The 20326-nt window shown below is 36.9% G+C and overlaps 2 protein-coding genes across 2 annotated transcripts; one reads left to right on the top strand and one right to left on the bottom strand.

The window, feature by feature from the left end:
* Positions 1-154: 154 nt before the first annotated feature.
* Positions 155-9325, bottom strand: LOC146456748 (uncharacterized). The gene is made up of 3 exons (XM_085093164.1): positions 9204-9325; positions 8913-9006; positions 155-981 (listed from the first exon to the last, which is right to left on the bottom strand). The coding sequence occupies exons 1-3, from the start codon at positions 9294-9296 to the stop codon at positions 794-796; spliced, it is 375 nt and encodes a 124-aa protein (XP_084949290.1). The 5' UTR covers positions 9297-9325; the 3' UTR covers positions 155-793.
* Positions 9309-20132, top strand: LOC146456749 (dynein axonemal assembly factor 3-like). Its single transcript, XM_085093163.1, has 14 exons — positions 9309-9480; positions 10209-10265; positions 10455-10549; positions 10941-11034; positions 11625-11718; positions 11943-12006; positions 12854-12936; positions 13103-13193; positions 13932-14057; positions 14877-14999; positions 15996-16212; positions 17414-17528; positions 17797-17871; positions 18703-20132. Exons 1-14 carry the CDS (start codon positions 9408-9410, stop codon positions 18827-18829), a joined length of 1434 nt encoding a protein of 477 aa, XP_084949289.1. The 5' UTR covers positions 9309-9407; the 3' UTR covers positions 18830-20132.
* The last annotated feature ends 194 nt before the right edge of the window (positions 20133-20326 follow it).

The following is a 20326-nucleotide window of genomic DNA, read 5'->3' on the forward strand; positions in this document are numbered from 1 at the left end:
GAAGACCAAACTATGTGCTGAAGATAAACGTTCTGTTTTCTTTTTGGAATTTCCATGTTCGTGACAACAAGCAGCAAACTGAAGGCAGTTTTCCACAAAGAGTCGGTCAGTTGCTGATGAAACAACGACAAGGTGACTTAGTTTGACTGCGAAATCACCGCTTCAACTTGCTAAACATCACAAGACTTTTTTATTCTCAATTTATTACTAATTTGCAAGACAGGTATAAACAGCCACAATTTCTTTAAAACATTCCTGTGAATATTTACAACTAATCGCTTTATCATGATTCAACTAAAAAAAAAATGCAATCATGATAAAAGGCAACATGCTCAATTTTAAGCAATTAAATTTATCCATTTATTGCCAGTTACAAAACGGTGGAAACAAGAAAAAAATAAACGGCTTGAAAAATAGCCACATTATTCATCAATAAATTTGTCGCTTCCACTGAGAAGTTCTGTGTCGGAAAATACATTCAACTGGTTCCCATGCCAATGAAAAGACTGTTTAGAATAAATGAAAGCCTAAACATTAGTTTATCTTCCAAATAATCAACTCTTTCATAATTCAGCACCAACAGTACCATTTTAAAGGATGCCTGGCTCTATAAATCAGCTGGATGTCTTTATGTATAACTTGTGGTTCAAATTTATCCTTGGTTTAAATTTTATCTGTTGTTTTGGGTATGGCAATGTGTGATAATAAGTTTGAAACAATGGAAAATAAATTTATGCCAAGGATTAAATTGAACTACAACATATACATTATCACAATGGCTGTCTTCACCGGTCTATGTAGCACTCTTTTCCTGTGTTGACCAAGGATCTGTATGGTGGTATTTCACTTTTGGATCGGGCTGAATTTGTCTTCGTCCTGAAGAATCAATCACATTTTCCAAATCATAGAATGAATACTCGTTGTATGAATAGTATTCTTGAACCTTGTAAGTGCTGTTATCTGCTGCATCCTGCTTGTTTGCTGTAAAAATAAAAAAAAATGAACCTGGATGAAGGAACTTTCAACAGTGTTGTGGAAAACACAGATGAGATTTTAGACTGCAAGCAGTCGTACTTCTTTCCTCAGATCATGCAAAGTAACAGTAAAATTACGCAAATTAAAATAGCTTTGCCGCTCACTATATCCATTGCATGCTACAGAACTTAGGAGAATAAACGGGTGTCTCAATAACGAAGACCTCTAAAACGAAGACCCTAAGACCCTAAGACCCTAACGTGCTTCCGGTCCAGTGGAGCGGGAAACGCACTTCCGGTCAGTATTCCATGGGAACGCGGTTACTCAGCTCAAGATGGCGGATGACCATGGTAGGACCACAGAAAGGAATTAAATTTCACTATTTAATTTTTTTTGTACTTCTACATGGAAATGTTGGGGGTCTTCGTTTTCGAGTTGTTGGGGTCTTAGGGTCTTCGTTTTAGAGGTCTTCGTTTTCAAACACCCAGAAGAAACAGACTGTTTGTAATCTAAGATTTCAGCCACACTGCAGACAGGGAAATGTGGTATCATCATGTGACTGTTTTTACAAATCATTTTCACTTCCAACTCTTCACCTCTTCCGTAAAGGTATTACAAATTTACAAAATGAAAAGGCATGCACTTTGAACTCAAGAACAAGGTTAGAATGACAAATTTGAATACAAAATGTCAGCCATTTTTGCATATATAGGGTCTATCATAGATGCATTTTTTGCCTTAAAATTGAAGTCGCTCCAGTTAAGCAATATTTGGCACATAGACTGGATATCATGGAAGAAACTTTATTGCATGTTTAATTTTTGAACAAAATGCTAAATAAGCAGAAATGGCTTATTACTTTTCTATTGGTCTGATGCCTCTTGGGAATTTGAAGACCTCAAAGCTTTGCTTCTTGGGCTTCTATAAGTTGATTACACGTTACGTCATGGTGGTCATGTTGGTGGTTAGAAACAATAAGATTTTTCTCTTCTGGTAGTTACCTTCCTTTTTTATGCAAACTATGTGAGCAAATTTTCTTTTGTTTTCCCTGGTGAAAATCTTTTTAAGATCCTTGAGGATCTTTAAAGATCCACATGAGGATCTTTTGTGGATCTTTTTGAGGATCTTTAAGGATCTTGATTCATGTCCTCAAAGATCTTGCAGGATCTTGTAAGAACCTTGAAGTCCCTGCAAAGATCCTTCAGGTCCCTGCAAAGATCCTTGAGGATCCTGCAAGATCTTTGCAGATTATGCAAGATCCTCGCTGGATCTTAACAGGATCCGGTAGGAACTTAGCAGGAACCTTTAGGATCCTCACAGGGCCCTGCAAAGATCCTTCAGGATCCTGTTTAGATCCTGCAAGATCCAGCAAGGATCTTGCTTAATCTGCAAAGATCCTGCAGGATCCTCAAGGATCTTTGCAGGGACCTGAAGGATCTTTGCAGGGACTTCAAGGTTCTTACAAGATCCTGCAAGATCTTGCAGGATCCTGTAGGAGGAACCTTAAGGATCCTCACAGGACCCTGCCAAGATCCATAAGGTTCTTGTAAGGATCTTTATAAAAATCTACAAAGATCCTGAAGGATCTTAACGGATCTTTGCAGGGACCTGAAGGATCTTTGCAGGGACTTCAAGGTTCTTACAAGATCCTGCAAGATCTTGCAGGATCCTGTAGGAGGAACCTTAAGGATCCTCACAGGACCCTGCCAAGATCCTTAAGGTTCTTGTAAGGATCTTTATAAAAATCTGCAAAGATCCTGAAGGATCTTAACGGATCTTTGCAGGGACCTGAGGGATCTTTGCAGGGACTTCAAGGTTCTTACAAGATCCTACAAGATCTTTGAGGATATCAAATCAAGATCCTTAAAGATCCTCAAAAAGATCCACAAAAGATCCTTAAGTAGATCTTTAAAGATCCTTAAGGATCTTAATGGATCTTTGCAAGGACCTGAAGGATCTTTCTGGGAACTGAAGGATCTTAACAGGGCATTAGCAGGATTCTTTATGGTCCTTGTACTGTAGGATCCTTAAAGGGACCTGATGGATCCTTACAGGGTCCTGCTAAGATCCTTCAGGTTCAGGTTCTCTTAGGATCATGAAAAAACCTAAAAAGATCCTGAAGGATCTTGAAGGTTCTTTGCAGGGACCTTATGGATCTCGACAGGGGCTTTGCAGGATTCTTCATGGTCCTTGTAGGAGCCTTGCTGGGACCTGATGGATCGTTATAGGGTTCTGCTATTAAAGATCCTTCAGGTTCTTGCAAGGATAGTAAAAAATTTGCAAAGATCCTGAAGGATGTTTGAGGATTTTTGCAAGGAAGGGACGTGAAGGATCTTCTCAAGGTTTCTGCACAAATTCTCAAGGATCGTAACTACTCAGGGATTTTCCGAAAAAATGGTAGAAAGATCCTTTTGTGCATCTCTCACAATACTCTTAATTTTCATACACAAATTAAGTATCCTATTTAACAAGCAGTAAATTTTATGCCAAATGTATTTTATTTCTCAGATTCTTCTCATCTTTTTACAAATAGATCTTTGATGTTTTACACTTGTAAAAATCTCATGGTTTAAAATCATCAATCCCTTACCATGAAACGCAACAGTTAATGCAAAATGTAAAAATCTGAAAAAAGGGTAAAAATGTCTCATAAAGCAAACTTGTTCTTTTTCTTCTTATTTCTTCCTTTTGTGTGAGCCCTTTGTTGTCATGAAAATGAGGCCACTTACATGCAGAAAGACATGAAAAAAATTACTACGAATAAAGGATGAGAAATACAGACAGCATTAATTATTTTTCTTTCAAGCTGTAGCACAACATTGTTATGACTTGAAAGTTGAAAGACATTGTTATACCTACATGTATTGCAACCGGTGTTGCAAGCTGCAGAAACGTGCTGTACAAAGTTGAACTAATGTCTGCTTCAATGTACAATGTTATCACAACTTGCAACAGGGTGGTAACATCCACAACAACACTTTTACATGGTTGGATGACAAGTTAAAAGAAAATGTTGCCTACAGTGCCTAGTACAATGTCAGCTATCAAAATAATACCCTTCAATAAATTTGTAACAGTTATGCATTTATGTTACATTGAAAATTAAAAGAAATCATTCACTCTAATGAATATGAATTTTGACAAAATTGAAAATACGGTAAAAACCCACGTATAAGAACCTAGTGATTTAAGAACCTACAGGCTGAAATTGGGCATTTTAATACCTAAATATATAAGAACCTATTTAGCCTGGCTTAAATAGGCTTAAAATAAACATAAAACAGGGATAATTTAATGGGGAAAAAAGGGAAAATGGTACAACAATACCTTTAAAACAGGTTTAAAATAGGGCATTAAATGTATGTCATGCAGGTTAAAATAGGGTTAAAATAGCACTCTGCTGGTTTATACACTGTAGATCCAGAAATAAAATAGCTATAAAATACATGTAGGTTGAAAATAGGTGATGGTTTAAATCCTTGTTCTAAGCCTAGAATTATCATAGTTCATGTGTTTTAATTAGTTGTAGCATTTGCCACTGCAAATGATTTCATGGTCAATACTTCATATATTCCTGCACCTAACTATATCTGGATGGTTAATTACATGCATTACACACAATCTAAATTTGTCATTCACAGACCGTATTCCACAGCCACAGCTACAAACAAGTAACAGCGAAAAACAATTTCACAGTAAACTTCTCAGGAAAGAAACATTCAGAAAATGGCTTTGTCTTGAATTATGTAAAGGTTCAGGGGGAGTGCTAAATAAAAAAAGAAAAATGATTGGATATTTCGTAAAAAAAAAAAAAGAAAAGATTGTACCCTTGCTGTTTTCAACTTCATGTACATGTATATGATATCAAGTAATGACCAATACTCCATTATGCAAGTTACAAAAGTTTATTTGGTAATAATTATTGTTTCTCAGTAGGAGTAGCAGAAGTCACGATTTGCAACAAAATCAAATCAGTTAAAATAGAGTCCAACGGTCATAAGTGACTTAGCTTATTGAGCAGGATTTGCTGACTTGACTCTGAAGCTGCACGATTAAGTATCAGTCTTGACAACATTATTGAGCTGAAAATCTGCAGTACAACAGAAAAAAGTGCATTTAAGTCAGTTCTTCTGAGTGACCAGTGGTCACTCAGTGATCACTGTGACAGTGATCTGGGCAGTGCCAAGCATACGCTTTTAGACACATGTTTCAGTGAGCTTCTCATCTGTAACAATCTTGTTGATTTCTGAGCAAAACAAGGGTATCCGACCTTTAATTCATGGTGCTACAGAAAATATAAGCTTATACACTCCATGAAGTTGATCATGAACTCCAGATCTTCATGCAACGTCAATCAAACCAAGATCGAATCACTATGTCTTCAGCTTATACCAAGACATGATAACAACCTGGCTACAAATTACTCTGTTAAAACGTTTGCAAAGGCTTTACATGTATAACAAAAATAAATAGGGAATGTTTACCTTAACAATCTCGAATTTGCAGTTAAGCTCAAATAAGATTCAAGAAGCACATGCATTCGAAATTCCCATATATCGACGATCTATAAAATCACACATTTTCATGCAGTCTTTTTCATCAAAATTATTGATTTCAAAGCTTACCTCTTGCTAAAAGTAGTTATCCACATTTTTTTTGCTTGAACCCAACATTTTGAAGCTTCACAGAGGTAAAAATCCACGGGAAATGTCTCCTGTTTTCTTGAATATTCCGCCTAAATCGAAAATGAAACGGTCTTTTCCGCGAGCCTGCAGTGGCATATCTGCTGACCAAAATGGCCTTGTTCGTGCCCAGTCTACCCAGTCTGAATGAAATCCAAGATGGCTGCCAGTGTTGCTGTGACCCCACGTTTTCTTGCTCATTTTAAAAGCTAGCACTGTGCATGAAAGTTGTAGGAATTATGATTGAAAGCATTGTTGTTCTTTTTGGCATCAAATGGAGTCGAGATCCATCGAAGAAGGTCTGAATGTAATATTGTTTTCACAAATGCGTTTCAGTGACATGTACTACATGTAAGTCAAGTTTAATATAAGCTTCATTTTTTTTAATTAAAGCTTTTCCTGGAAAGCAGGCCAGTTACAAATACTAATATCAGGTGCTCATCTTGGTTTTATGTGTTTATTTGCCCAATTAAAATAACAAAAATACAGCTCAATCTTGTGGTATAGAAAATAAGTACATCCTTGCTCTTTCTTCTAAACCATTTGTTATTATTGCATACATAAGCTTAAAGTTTATAAGTTTATTGCAAAGAAGTACCTGGTATACGTAATTGTTAGATTGAGCAAAAAAGTGTACATGCAATAAGTATACATCATGCATTTGTCTTTTTTATATGGCTCAACATTGACGGTGTATACATCAACAATGATGAATACAAAATAGTAACTTCACCTTAGATTAGGAAGATGAAGTTTCCCTTGGTGTATACAAAATTTGTACATACAACATGTGATACAGACAATCTAACTGGCCATTGCCTATCCTATTTGTAGAAAAAATATAAATAAAACAGTGTGTTACTATGTTATTGAGCAATAGTGATATAGGATTACAGGCTGTTTTACTGGCTATTTTTCAGTTTGTTATGAGAAAATAGTAATAAAATAGAACACCTTGTTCTATCTTGCTTTAAAATAGGCTTAAAATTAAAAATAAAACACAAATAAAATAGATTCTCTATTTTTTTCCCTATCAGGTGAAATAGGAATAAAATATAACTCATGCATGGATATGGCTAACATCAGTTGTTACCTGAAAATTCCACAATATTGGCCCATTGCAGCTCCAAAAATTAATATTGAATCGACTGATCACAATCTAATGTTGTAAAGTTTCGTCCTTTAGCTTCTTGTGTTGTCAAAGTCGAAGAAAGAGATTTTCAGTCATTGCTTGTCTTCACATTTTGTGAAAATATTTGTAGACCCAGGAAATCTTGTTTTGTTGAGATTTTATGTGGCTGATCACTTTCTTAATTGCAAGAAAAAAATATTTACTTCTGTTGCCTTTGAGGTGAGGTTTATAACTGCATTGCCCTGTGACGGTGTATGGTTTATGCATGATTGAAAGGTGATTTCATCCACGACTGCAAAATTGGTACAATTAGCCTGTTTGGTTCCAAAGCAACCCCAATTATTTTTTAATGAATTGTTTATTATTCTATATTTTGGTTAATCACAAGACCATGATTTGCAAAGTTCTCTCTAACAAACTGATAAGATTCTCATTACAAGTTTGTCTAAAGATCCTTGTAAGATCATTATAATAATTATAGCCTTAAGGATCCTGACAAAAATCATTGAAAGGATCCTCAAAAATCTTTCTAAGATCCTCTTTGTCTCCTTGAAAGGATCTTCTTTAAATCCTTCTAAGATTCTCATCAGATCCATGATGACTGTTAAGGATTTTGGGAAAGTTCTTTGAAAGAGATAAAATAGGATCCCTTTAAGATCCTTGTAAGATCCTCATCAAACCTTCGAAGATTCCTAAGGATCCTGACAAAGATTTTTCAAGGACCCCTGATAGGATCCTTTGAAGATCATTGTAAGATCCTCATCAGATCCTTGAGGATCCTTAAGGATCCTGACAAAAATCTTTTATAGGATCCTCTAAAGATCTTTTAAAGAACCTCTTAAGACCCTTGAGGATCCTGAAAAAGATCTTTGAAAGATCCTTGAACAGTTCTTAACAAGAACCTTGTAAGATCCTCATCAGATCTTTGAGGATCCTTAAGGATCCTGACAAAGATCTTTTATAGGATAACCTAAAGATCTTTTTAAGAACCTCATAAGTCCCTTGAGGATCCTAAAGGATCCTGACAAAGGTCTTTGGAAGATCCTTGAACAGTTCTTACCAAGAACCTTGTAAGATCCTCATCATATCCTTGAGGATCCTTAAGGATCCTGACAAAGATCTTTTATAGGATCCTTCTAAGATCTTTTTAAGAACCTTGTAAGACCCTTGAGGATCCTTAAGGATCCTGACAAAGATCTTTTATAGGATCCTTCTAAGATCTTTTTAAGAACCTTGTAAGACCCTTGAGGATCCTTAAGGATCCTGACAAAGATCTTTGGAAGATCCTTGAACAGTTCTTACCAAGAACCTTGTAAGATCCTCATCATATCCTTGAGGGTCCTTAAGGATCCTGACAAAGATCTTTTATAGGATCCTTCTAAGATCTTTTTAAGAACCTTGTAAGACCCTTGAGGATCCTTAAGGATCCTGACAAAGATCTTTGGAAGATCCTTGAACAGTTCTTACCAAGAACCTTGTAAGATCTTCATCATATCCTTGAGGATCCTTAAGGATCCTGACAAAGATCTTTTATAGGATCCTTCTAAGATCTTTTTAAGAACCTTGTAAGACCATTGAGGATCCTTAAGGATCCTAATAAAGATCTTTGGAGGATCCTTGGACAGTTCTTACAAGACCCTTGTAAGATCCTCATCATATCCTTGCGGATCCTTAAGGATCCTGACAAAGATCTTTGAAAGGATCCTTTAAAGGATCTTTTTCAAGATCCTGTAGGATCCTAATGAAATCTCTGAGGATCCTGCAGGATCTTTTAGAAGATCTTTGAAAGGATCCTCATCAGCATCTTCAAGAGATCTTTATAGGATCCTCAAGAACTCCTCTAGGATCTGTGAGGATCTTTAAAAGATCCTTGTCTTCAAGGATCTTTAGAAGACCTTTGCAGATCTTTGCAGATCTTGGAGGATCTTTGAAGATCTTTGAAGATCCTCCAAAGATTTTCACCAGGGTAATGGCACCAACATGGCAGCAATGTAATCAAACTATTTGCGACAGCTCACTATTACAAGCATGTCTGCATCTGACACTCATGATGTTAACATGTTAATTTAAGGGTAGTCTTACTTTTGGAAGGGGCTTTACAATTGCATTTATACCGGTTTTACCTAGTGATGAACTCGGAGGTTGGGGTGTCTTTGCATCACTACCACCAACTGTGGAGGCATTGGACATAAACCTGCATATTACAGACGGTACTCGCTGTGAATTAAAAAAAAATGAGATAAATCACTGCAAGTTATCAAATTTGTAAATTTTGCCACATTTAAATATTTGAGTCCTCTAAACCATGTCCCAAAGAATAAAAGCCAGTTAAAGGGTTGTGTGATATCCTGCAATAAGAAAAGAAAAGTTCAAAAGGCAAGACGAAAGAACTGTTGCAGATAACAAATCCTTACCACGGCCAAGAAACGTGCATTTCCCGAATTCACTCTCATTACTGCCGCCATCTTGAAAACCTCTCTCGTTTGGTTCCAGGTGCCAATACGCATGCCTTCCAGTATTTTCGGATCCAGTCCTTTGAGCGGGAAAATAAAATGGCGGACTGCAGGGCTCGATTTCTCTGAAAATAGTTTCAATATTTCTCGCCGTTTGATGCCGTCATGGTAGACGGATTTGGAGCCATAACGTGGTGGGGATTTAGTCCAGCTCTTGATCTGCGAGATAATTACCAGTGTAAGTTAGTGAACCAGCTACAGTTTAGCTCAATTAGCTGGTTTCCAGGGAAATGACTTGTTGTTCAGTTAGAAGCCATAGTTAATTAATTTGTGTGTACTTGATGTTATTTGGTAAGCTGGTCAAGGTATAAGTCCCAATGAGTCTAGCAAACAAGAGAAAGGCCCAGGCATGTGTTTCTCAAAACTTCCAAAAAGATATCAGACCCAAAAGCTATTTTCCTCGCACATTTTTGAAAATTTTACAAGGTATAGAGGCAGGGTTTGTTTTCACAAAAAAAACTACCATCCATCAGTTGAACATAGATTTAAAAGAAAATTTTACAGGCCCAGAAACTCTTTTGAGTTTTCCGAAACATAACCCAGAAGTTTAAGAATTTGTCAAGAAGATATATCATCATCATCATCATCATCGCTATCATCATCATCATCATCATCATCATCATCATCATCATCATCATCATCATCATCATCATCATCATCCCATTTATGACCAATTATTGGTGTGCAGGGCTTCAAACTAAAGGACATGACTATGTTAATTAACTGTCTATAATTTGTTGCTCTGCTCTGTCAATTAAACAAGCCAGGCAATGCCTGGTAAAGTCTGTCAAAAACAGCAGATAGGTCAGTACTCTAACTCCAGTCTAAATAAGCTATATCCGTATTGTGTTTGTAGACTGTGTGGGTCTTTTGTTTTAGTTGACTGTCTGTTTTCACAATTTGTAGCACTTATCTCAAAAGTGGAAGATTTGAAGGTCTCTGAAGATGTTGCCACAGATCAAGGTATGGAAATTAATATGAGACCATATAAAAGAAGTTTATTGTAACTGTTACAAACCGTGACCACACAATGACAGCTTTTCTTCTTCTGCAGTCTGCTCTCCTTAAGCTATTACAGCTTTGATTCTATTTGTAGCTTTCAAATTGTAATTTTCTTTCAAGTTGTCTTCTATATTTCCATTGTTGTGTCAGGAAAGTGTAACTTACTTATTATTGGGGCTGGAGACTGCAGACACATTTTGAAGACTATTGCACATGCTTGCAGGCATACAAAGAGGGATTTAAATGTAAGTTGTCTGTTATAAATAAACATGTCTTTTGTTATTAATATCGAAATATTATCAGTCATTGCTTAAAGGAATAATTATAACATTTTCTGCAAGATATATTCAGTGGTTTAAATAGTGTTTGAAAAATCAAATATTTATGTTTGAAAATTACTCCAGGGATCTATTTGGTTTAGGTGGTCACAAATACATGAGACAATGGACAGCTAAATGTGTTCCCACAGAAATTGACAGAGTTACTTTATTTTTATTTTTTAGCTAAACAACACCTACAAAATTGAACATATTTAATACTTTACATTCTTTGTCCATTATTGACGGTAATGTCGCCGGTTACGTTCTTGGATTGACTATATTTTATGAAATGCAGTTTGTTATTGATTCCTTTTAGATCTATGTTGTTGAGAATAATCTTGAGATCTATGGAAGAGACCTTCTTTTTCTTTCCATTGCGCTTGAGCCCAAAGACAGGCTGGGACTGCAAGGTGAGTTTGGAAATGATTTTGTTAAACTTTGTGAAGGTGTCTTCTTAATGAATGTGTCCAGTAATATGGAATAATCAAATAAATTTATTTATTATACCTGCCAATGTTCATGCATTTGATTATGTGTGAGTTTCATGCATGCGTATTAAAGACATTCATTTGATGTCATACATACAGCCCAGTTTCTTGTGCCATACTGTCAAAGCTGCACTGTAATTTTCTTAGCAAAACATCTTTTATATTTGATTCTATTTTGAACAGAACTCTAGTCATTTGAATGAAGCTACATGTACCTGTAATGTTTGATTCCTTCATTACCATGTCAGAATACATCTTTGTATTCCTGAAGGGAATCTTTGAAGTTACATTCAGACAAACCATTGGAACAACTTCAGATAGCTCGGTAATATTCTGGAACCATTGCAACATATTTGAAAATCCAAGAAATTATCTAAAGACAAAGATCTCCTGTATTTGACTCAAGAAAATTTGGCAGGTGTACACAAGGGTTTGTTATTTAATATTTCTGTAGGTCAAACTGAGGGTAAAAAGTCATAAAAAAATCCTTTTTGTTATTTTTGTTGTTTTAGAAAAGACAGAAATGTTTCTTGAATTGTTTGGTAACAGCCTTGTGAGGCCACAAGCCAGTGAATATTTACAACAGAAAGCAAATGAGTTTATCAGGTAGTATTTTTAAGTTTACTTACAACTTGTATCCAAAACTGAAATATGTAAACCGTTTTTAAACAATATTTTATTATTCTAATAAAATGTTAGTAAGTTTACCATCTTACCTGTTGTTGACATAAATGAGTAATCATTGCACCAAAACGAATCAAGGTTCCTGCTAAAAATTAAGGCTCTCATATCAAACTACTTGTTTTTTTTTTTTTTGTTGCTTGTCTCAGAATGATAACAGATTCAGATTATCTTGAAGCTTGCTTGCCTGTGTTTAACCTTTCACAGCTAAAGGTAAATGATGTCATCGCTCTAATTTAGCAGTGTTGTAAAGTAATTAATTAAAAGAATTCTGTTTCATTCATTACCAATTTGTATCCATCTTTTTGCCCTTCAGTCCTTGGTTTCTTTAATTGCCATTACTCTGTTCTCACAAAAATGCATTAGTAAAATGACAATGGCTACCTCATTTTCCCACCAAAATGACACTGGTTCAAACTTGTGTGCTCTTTCTCTACTGGAAAACTTGTACACTCAGTAGCATCTAAAGGTCTGTAAAGTTGGGTTTTTTTAAAGTATTCACACTGTATATTAAATTAGTGACGTTGTTTTGGATAGACATCTGACATTAGCAATATTACATAGTGAGCTCTCTATTTCAAGAGGGTAACACTAAATATTATGGAAACACTAACAAACCTGTGGCCTTCTATCTAAAACTATAAGAAAATACAAAGTTAAAAACTACAATATTCTAGAAATAATATTAATTAAAACGTACATGTAAAAATCCAAAAAATCTAATTGTTCTTTAAAAAAATATTACCCCTAATGGCACGTTTAAAAGATTTAAGTGATGCTTGTTTCTTTAAAAAAAGCTGGCAAACTGTTCCATGTTCGTACCGCTTGAACTAAAAAAGTTCTCCCACCTTCTGTTGCCCTATTATAATGAGGACAAATAAAATATTGTAGTTTGGAAATCTGGTATTCCATGTTTATCCTGAGCTATCAAGATTAATTTAATCTATAAAATAATCAGGAACGGCAAGATGTGTCCTCTTGTAAAGAATACAGCACTGCCCCCGGGCTACATTTAAGTATCGACATGAAGTGTTGACCTACATGTACATTATCTCTGCAGTTTAAGGAAAGAGACCAACTGGAAAGCATCTTTAAATTTTGGAGGAATACAGACCCTAAAATGTTTGACATCTGCCAGCATTGGTAAGGAAAACAGTAATTACTGACAGAGGCGCCACCATAGACAATGAAATTATTCTGAATTCTGTTGTAATAACATAGCTTTTGTATAAGAATCATACAATGTTCTCTGCTGTAAAATGATTTTATAAGCATTATTCTAAAGCATAAACTTATTGATTTTTCTCAGGGAGGAGAGGTTGAGGCAGTACTTTGCTGTTCGTTACGACTCACGGCAAAATATATTTGACTGGGACTACAATATGAAACTTTCAAAAAAGGTTAAATGTTCTGTCTTTTGTTTAGTTTAAATTTTTACTTCATGTGGCGTAGCCATGCTACAACAGCCTGCTCCAGATTACTGTGGGCCCTTGACTGTATTTTCTGTATAACTCTGACACCTGTTATTGAGTATATTATTGGAAATGCAATTCTATGAACTGTAGTAAAATAAATTCAGGTAGAAGAGTGGCAAATCCTTATTAAAACATGCATAATAGATACATGTAATCTGTTTGGGCAGGCATTTGACTAGGTAAGCAGCAAAACCACAGTGAAGTCAATGATTCTCATCACCAGATTAATTGCATCTCATAACTAAAGGCATTCCCATTTGAATGAGTTTAAAATAGTGCTGAGAAAACAATACATTATTGACACCTCCCAAGGCTCACTTGTTGTGTAAAATTCAACACCTCCGATCAGAAACTGCAATTTATTTATTGATCCTCATCTGAGAACTTCAGTATTATGTACAATTAAAAAAAAACAAAACAACAACAACAAAACAAACAAAAAAAGTACATAGCAACTCAATTTTTTTGTATTTTCACTAAAAATTGTGCAATATCTTAAGTTTTATTAACTCATTGACAGAGAACTAAATACCTAGAGCCAAAGTTTCTAATTTAATTTGAAAGTTACAAACTATTAAAGAATTTGAAAACTATGTAAACAATAAGAAAAAATTGTTTGTTCATCTGGGACTTATTGGGAACCTCTTTTTTTTTTTTTTGCAGGCATCAATTATCAATAGTCAAGAGTACAAAAGCTGGCGGGAGCAAGGCGTGGCCTTTGAACTGCGCAGTGACTCCACATACGAAGTAGCTAACAGAACTCTGGCCTCGGGTCTCATCATCAAAAGGGTAACAGACTGAGATCACTTGATCACACAAAATCATTGCTTTATAATATCTCATTTCCCCGTAAAACACAAGGCATCCCGTGAAGTGGGTTTTCACTAAAAAGGATTTAGTAGATTTTGGGTCTCTTATTTTTCTCAACAATAGTAAAGTAGTGAGCGAAACACATATTAAATCGTCTTCTCGCTAGAGGCAATTTCCAGGGCTCACTTTACCATGTCTGAGAAAAATAAGACTGTCCATACACTGTAGTTCAGGATGGAAGAGACCAGCACTGTTTGCAACAGCTCAATGAACAACAAAACAGTCCGCTTAGATGCAAAAAACAATGAAGCTCTAGGTTATCAGGGTCCAGTGAAGATAGAGCTAAGAACGGTGCAGGCATACTGCCAGGTTGTTTTTGACTAACATTATTAAATTCCTAGGCTTTCCTGGACTTGCACTTCGCAAGTTCGTACTTCCAATGCTTCATGTCTCCTCTGTGGATTTTAAAAGAAATCAACTTACTTTTTTTCAGTTTTGGTAAATTATCGTGCTATCATTCCCAGCTAATGGTAATATGAACAGTTAAATGAGTTCTTCTGAATGTTGGTGCTGTATTGTGCAGTTCCAGAAAATATTCATGCTCCTTACACGGATTTTTTTTTTTGTTTTGTTATGCATGCCCACCCCCCCCCCCCCCCCCGTAGGAAATTTCAGTTTAGCTTCACGTTTGCTTCTAATATTTTGAGTTTTAAGACCCCCCTCCCCCTAGGAATTCCCAAGGACCTTCCATTGGGTGGGTATGGAATTTTTCTGGAACTGCACATTTTATTTTTTTAGGATGGCGAGCGGTTTGCAAGGCGCGGTTACTGGGGTGACATTATCAACAGTCCATACCTAGCATTTGGCACAGAAAGTGAAGAAGAATCACTTTTTAAAATGTCAAATGGGCAACATGTCAGAGTGAGTTTGTAGAATATTTTACTATTTTTAGAGTGGCTCTGGTTGCTTTACCGTTTTTCAAAAGGAAGTCCTTCTTTATAGGCCAATTCTGAGTTGTTTTGGCCTCACAACGTGAGCACTAGACTGCAAGCAGTCCCTTTCTGGATTGTTGAGAGGTCGCGCGAAATAGCCGAAATAGCTCCAGTCTCGCCATGCTGTGAGCGCACCCTCTCGACTAACCAGAAAGGGATTGCTAGCAGTCTACGACTGAGCACAGGTGTAGTACTTCTCAAGATGGAGGTGGTTGGTGATGGATATTTCGTAAAGAGCCACTATTCACCAACACTTGGGAGAATAATCATCATTTGATCATTTGCACTAAGCCTTAGAAGATATTATAAATAAATTGTTTGTACCAAGGCTAATTTACAGGGAATTTTTCCTCTGCCGTTGCTGTAATGTGTGGAGTTTCATGTGATCAAATCCTTTGCAATTCAGCCTTTAGGCAAAGGCAAATATGGATCCACATTCTGCAATGCAATGCATACTAAACCTGGTTTGGAGCGTTTTCAGTCTGACTTTTTGGCCACGCCCCTTTTGCAGAGAACCCTTTAGTTACATTTTGTTTTTCAACCAGGGATTGTTTTATTAGAGTGTGTAGAATTATGTTTACGGCAAACGGCAAAAGTAAGATTCGCGTTTATGTTTTCTTGAAAATATGAATACAAAGACGAGAATAGAGCAAAACAATTCTGGTATTTCATGCTAACACAAAGCTACTCAATTTTGCTGAGAAACCGAAAAAAGCGAGCGGCAAATGAAGGATAAACATGGTGACGTGGTCACATGATTTCTGCCGTTTGCCGTAAGCATAACTCTAAATCTTTGCAAATATTGTGTTAATAATTTGTATCTGTTGTAATTGAGCAGATGTTGATTGTAATTACGTGTTTTCTTCTCTCAAGTCAAGGTTCTCTAGTTTCGTTCTTTCAAGAGTTTTTTCTTTCATATTTTTAGACATCAACCCATGTGTCGGAATACAATGTCACTGCGCTCATGCATGAATTAATGACGGGAGAAAAATACGTCCTGCCAAAGATTGACGAGAAAAAAGCAGCTAAGAAAGAGAAGGCGACTTTGCGAGAAGTCAAGGAAGAAGACGAGAAAGAGACAGAGGAAAAAGAAAAGAAGAAAAAGGAAAATATAGCTAAAGATTCTGGGCCACAAACGCAAGGTAACACAAACGAATTGAGACTTTCACTGCACAGTAAACTCACTTTTTTGAAAAAGCCCATTGAAAGCTGTTTGTTGTTTTTGTGGGTTTTTGCAACTGTTATTGTTTTGTTTTTTAAATTTTTTGTATTCAAAATGTAGCGGAAATAGAGAACCTAAATTAATTGTATCCATAAGGATGCACAGGTAAAGACAAAATGAGAAACAAGATCGTTAAAAACGACCAACCAACCAAAACAAACAAACAAACACAGCAACAGAGCAACTACAGTCGAACCTCCACTAACGGCCACCTCTCCACAACGGCCACCTCTCTATAACGGCCACATTTTTTTCTCCCGGCGGACACTCCATACATTAGCTCTTGTTTAAACCTCTCTACAACGGCCACCTCTCTACAACGGCAACGGCCACTAAAGTGCGCCGCCAACTGCCAAAATAACCTCTCGATAACGGCCAGTATGTAGTACTTTTTTGTAAAAACTTTTTTTTTTATAAACTGATGCAGTAATCGACATTTGTCTTCGGAACATTACGTTTCTGTATCCGTTTTAATGATATACGTATTTTGACTGTGTTCCATTTATATGCTGCAGTAAGCATAAATTGTCTACAATAATATAGCGAATGTTGCGAACCTCGCTCGTTTCGTCTTGTTAACATTTTGTTTCAAAACATTATTTACGTTTTATTGTGTATTTTATCTATTACATTATTTAAGATTGGATTCGTATTATTATAGGCCACAGTAAGCACGAACTTGGCACAATAAACATGTTGTACTTCCCGAAAATAAAAATGTGTCATATTACACCCCTACCTCCCCATAACGGCCACCTCTCCACAACGGCCACTTTCTTCTGTCCCCAAGGTGGCCGTTGTGGAGAGGTTCAACTGTATGTTTTTACGATGTAATCTGAAAGGCAAAATTTTTTTCACTTTAATCCACTCTTAAATTCTTTCACTTGCGCATTCCTCTCTTTCAACTCTTTTTATCGCGACTATGCAACAGGTCGAGATCCTCCCTTCTGTCAGAGAGAATGATGGGATTTTATACCAGACAAAAACGACTGGGGAGGGGGGGCGGGGGGGTTGGTGGACGGGTACGCTGCGCCGGTGGAAATCATTATAGAGTAACCGCGTCCAAAGCACTTTCTGCAGAAGGCCTGGTCAGTAAGACATGAACTTGTTTTATTTTGCAGGTTATATGAAGTGTGAGGGCATCAAAGTTCATTTTCTTCCTATAAATTGTGTTCCTGATCTTTCCAAGAAAAGCAAATACAACAAACTCTTTGATGTAATTTACTTTTCAAACAGGTATGTGATCACGTGTGTTGTCATAGTGATGGGGCATGGCGGAATGTTTTTTTTTTGAGGGATGCTTATAAGGCTAAAAAAACGGAATCATAAAGTGATAACTGCAAAATCTCTTAATTCAAAATGGCGCGTGTGCATTTCAGAGACCACTTCTCAATAATTAGTTCTGTATTTTATTGAATCGAAATTGCCAAAAGCGAACTCATACTTTTTCGATATGATTAATTTAATGAACTGTTTTATTATGCTCTCTGCTTGCGTTTTTCAGTATGGTTCATTTATTGACTCCTGAGGTGAAGGAGATCTTTGCTGATGAAGCCATCGTGATTGCTGAAACAACGAAGTAAGATTATATTCAGCCTCCTTAACTGGTATATCTTTAGCCGAGCACGAACCACGAGACATCGCGGGAGACACGAACGTGAAACGCGAGACATCGCGCCCGATCACGAAGCGGGAGACACGAACGCCAGGCGAGAGGGAAAGAAATAATATTTTCCTCTCGCCTGGCGCTCCTCACTTCCTCTCGCGCTTCAATCTTGATGTCTCGCGTTTCAAGCTTGGCTAAATAAACGCCTGTTATACAGACGAATTGTGTTCTATGATTAAAATAACTAGACACTGTAGTTTCGTGCGAGTTAGGTCTGCATACGAACAAGCACTTTCTCATAGCAAAAGGCCTCAGCCTCGCCCATTCTGGCTGGATTTCAACAGTCGGAACGTTTATCACTACTGCAAGGTTCTGACAAAATATAAACACTGTTTCAGAGATTCTCCCGTCGTTGTTGACTGTTTGAATTTTTAGGTCTCTGCCCTTTACCAATTTTTCTGATTTAATGGGTGCGTTCGATTGACCCTATTCCGGAATAGGAATACATATAACGATGACAAGAAATCCCTCATATGAGGTTTCAGGAATTACTGGAGTATAAGACGGCTCTTAAATGATCTTGCGTCAGTGAACGTTTGTAGAAATGTCTTCCCAAATTACTTAAAAAAGAGAAATCTAACAGCTATTCCGCTTATTCTTATTCCTAAAACTTATGCCAGGTTACTCGCTTTTCATTAAGCTAATGGTCGAAAAATACGCGAGTCAAGTTATAGAATTCTGTTTTTGAACCAAATCCGGCACGACTGTTGTGTAATTTTGTGTACTATACTTTGTTTTTTTCAGGTTCATGTTGGATCTCAGACCTGAACAAATGCAAGAATATCTGAAAAAGATAATTTCTATGGCTCAGAGTGCAGACTGCAAGGTTTGTTTACATTGGAGCAGAAAAACTATCAGCACTGTTTCTTAATTCACAGACTCATTTCTCCACTTGACTTTATTTACTTATATTTGCCTTGATTTCTGATTGGCTCTGTGTGTCCTAGTTTAATGGCCTTAGCTCCCACGAGTTTCCTGTAGCTCAGTGGTAGAGCACCTGAACTAGTAATCAGAAGGTCTTAGGTTCGACTCCTGATAGGGGCACTCGGATTTCCTTTTTCCGAGGTTGCCTGTGTCACTCACTGAATAATACACCATTTTCATTCTGTGTCCTTCATGTTCTTGTGATAGGTTAGAAGGATTCCTCTGGTTTTAGTTTAACGGCACTTAATTGAAAACCGCGCTGTAAGCTTCAATTGCAAAAAAGTATTCACTTGTTTAAGTGCTTAAGGCGGCAACCCATATATAACAGTTGACCTTGAGATAGTTTGAATTATAAAAGCCACTGGAGTCCTGCTTCTACCTGACTGAGACAAGAACGATAAAATGTCATGTTCCTGAACGAAACTCTGATCCAATGTGATTGTAAGATCAGGGAAGGTACCAGCTGCACATGTTACGCGAAAACTCTGAAGATTTGTATGTACAAAAACCCTCTGCACGCATTGCGTGCCTTTTTTTTTTTCTGTTGCAGACGGATGGAGAGAAAGATGCCCATGCTATCTTCACTTTCCAAAGATAACACTGGCTCCAAGACTGCGTGACCAAACGACTGATTTTTGTCGTTGCGTGACTCTTTCGTGTCATAATACTCTTCCTTCAGTTCAGCGTGTGGAGTATTTACTTACCTAACGGCTGTGTCATCAGTTTCTGAATGGCGCTTCCAATGAGCGTTGTGTATATAGTACAAACATTACCTCTTGACCTTTCACTTCGTAATGCAGTGAAAATACTATTTACGATCTTGTAGCATAGCAGCTTGTGACACATACAATGTCACGCAAGGACGAGTAGATAACAATTTTTATTTTAAAATGACGAGAAACCTATTTTGCTTTTTCGATCGCGTTTATTCGAAAATGAAGATTTAAAAAAACGATTTTTTTGTCCACGCGCATCTGTTTTCATTTGTTTTGCTGTCCACGAAAACGATTAAAAACCGTAGCTAACGATAGTTTTTATTGATTTCCGTCGACGATGGTGTGTCATTGTTTTCCATTAGTTTCTTCCATCCACACGCAAACGATAAATCATTGATCAATCTCTACTTTGGGGATAGTGCGGTGCTTTTTTAAAATCTCTGTTTTAGGAGTGTTTTGGTCCGTAGACGTGTCAACGGAAGGCCCAACGGGGTAAAAATGTCTCTGTTTTCAAATAAAAACGATCGAAACGGATTTGTGTGCAGGAGCCCTAGTTTTTCGTCCAGCCCAACGATTCGGTGAAATATCCGTTCGTTAAGACATAACCCGGGGGGGGGGGGGGGGGGCGGTATTACAAAAAAAATTGGGTAGGGTTGTGCGGCCCTCTTCCCAAAACCCTTACCCTATTTATGACCAAAATCTACGATTTTCCCTACCCTATTTATGAC

The sequence above is a fragment of the Pavona decussata genome, unplaced genomic scaffold (assembly GCF_977016875.1).
Source record: "Pavona decussata unplaced genomic scaffold, jaPavDecu1.1 SCAFFOLD_254, whole genome shotgun sequence".
Taxonomy (NCBI): Eukaryota; Metazoa; Cnidaria; class Anthozoa; order Scleractinia; family Agariciidae; genus Pavona; species Pavona decussata.

Excerpts from the sequence above, each read along its gene's own strand:
- LOC146456749 (XM_085093163.1), top strand. The coding sequence starts at position 9,408 with ATGGTAGACGGATTTGGAGCCATAACGTGGTGGGGATTTAGTCCAGCT. Across the intron at positions 12,007-12,853 it reads TTAACCTTTCACAGCTAAAG|TTTAAGGAAAGAGACCAACT; the intron begins GTAAATGATGTC and ends TTATCTCTGCAG. Across the intron at positions 13,194-13,931 it reads ATATGAAACTTTCAAAAAAG|GCATCAATTATCAATAGTCA; the intron begins GTTAAATGTTCT and ends TTTTTTTTGCAG.
- LOC146456748 (XM_085093164.1), bottom strand. The coding sequence starts at position 9,296 with ATGCGTATTGGCACCTGGAACCAAACGAGAGAGGTTTTCAAGATGGCG. Across the intron at positions 9,007-9,203 it reads ATGCACGTTTCTTGGCCGTG|CGAGTACCGTCTGTAATATG; the intron begins GTAAGGATTTGT and ends TTTAATTCACAG. Across the intron at positions 982-8,912 it reads ACCTCCGAGTTCATCACTAG|CAAACAAGCAGGATGCAGCA; the intron begins GTAAAACCGGTA and ends TTATTTTTACAG.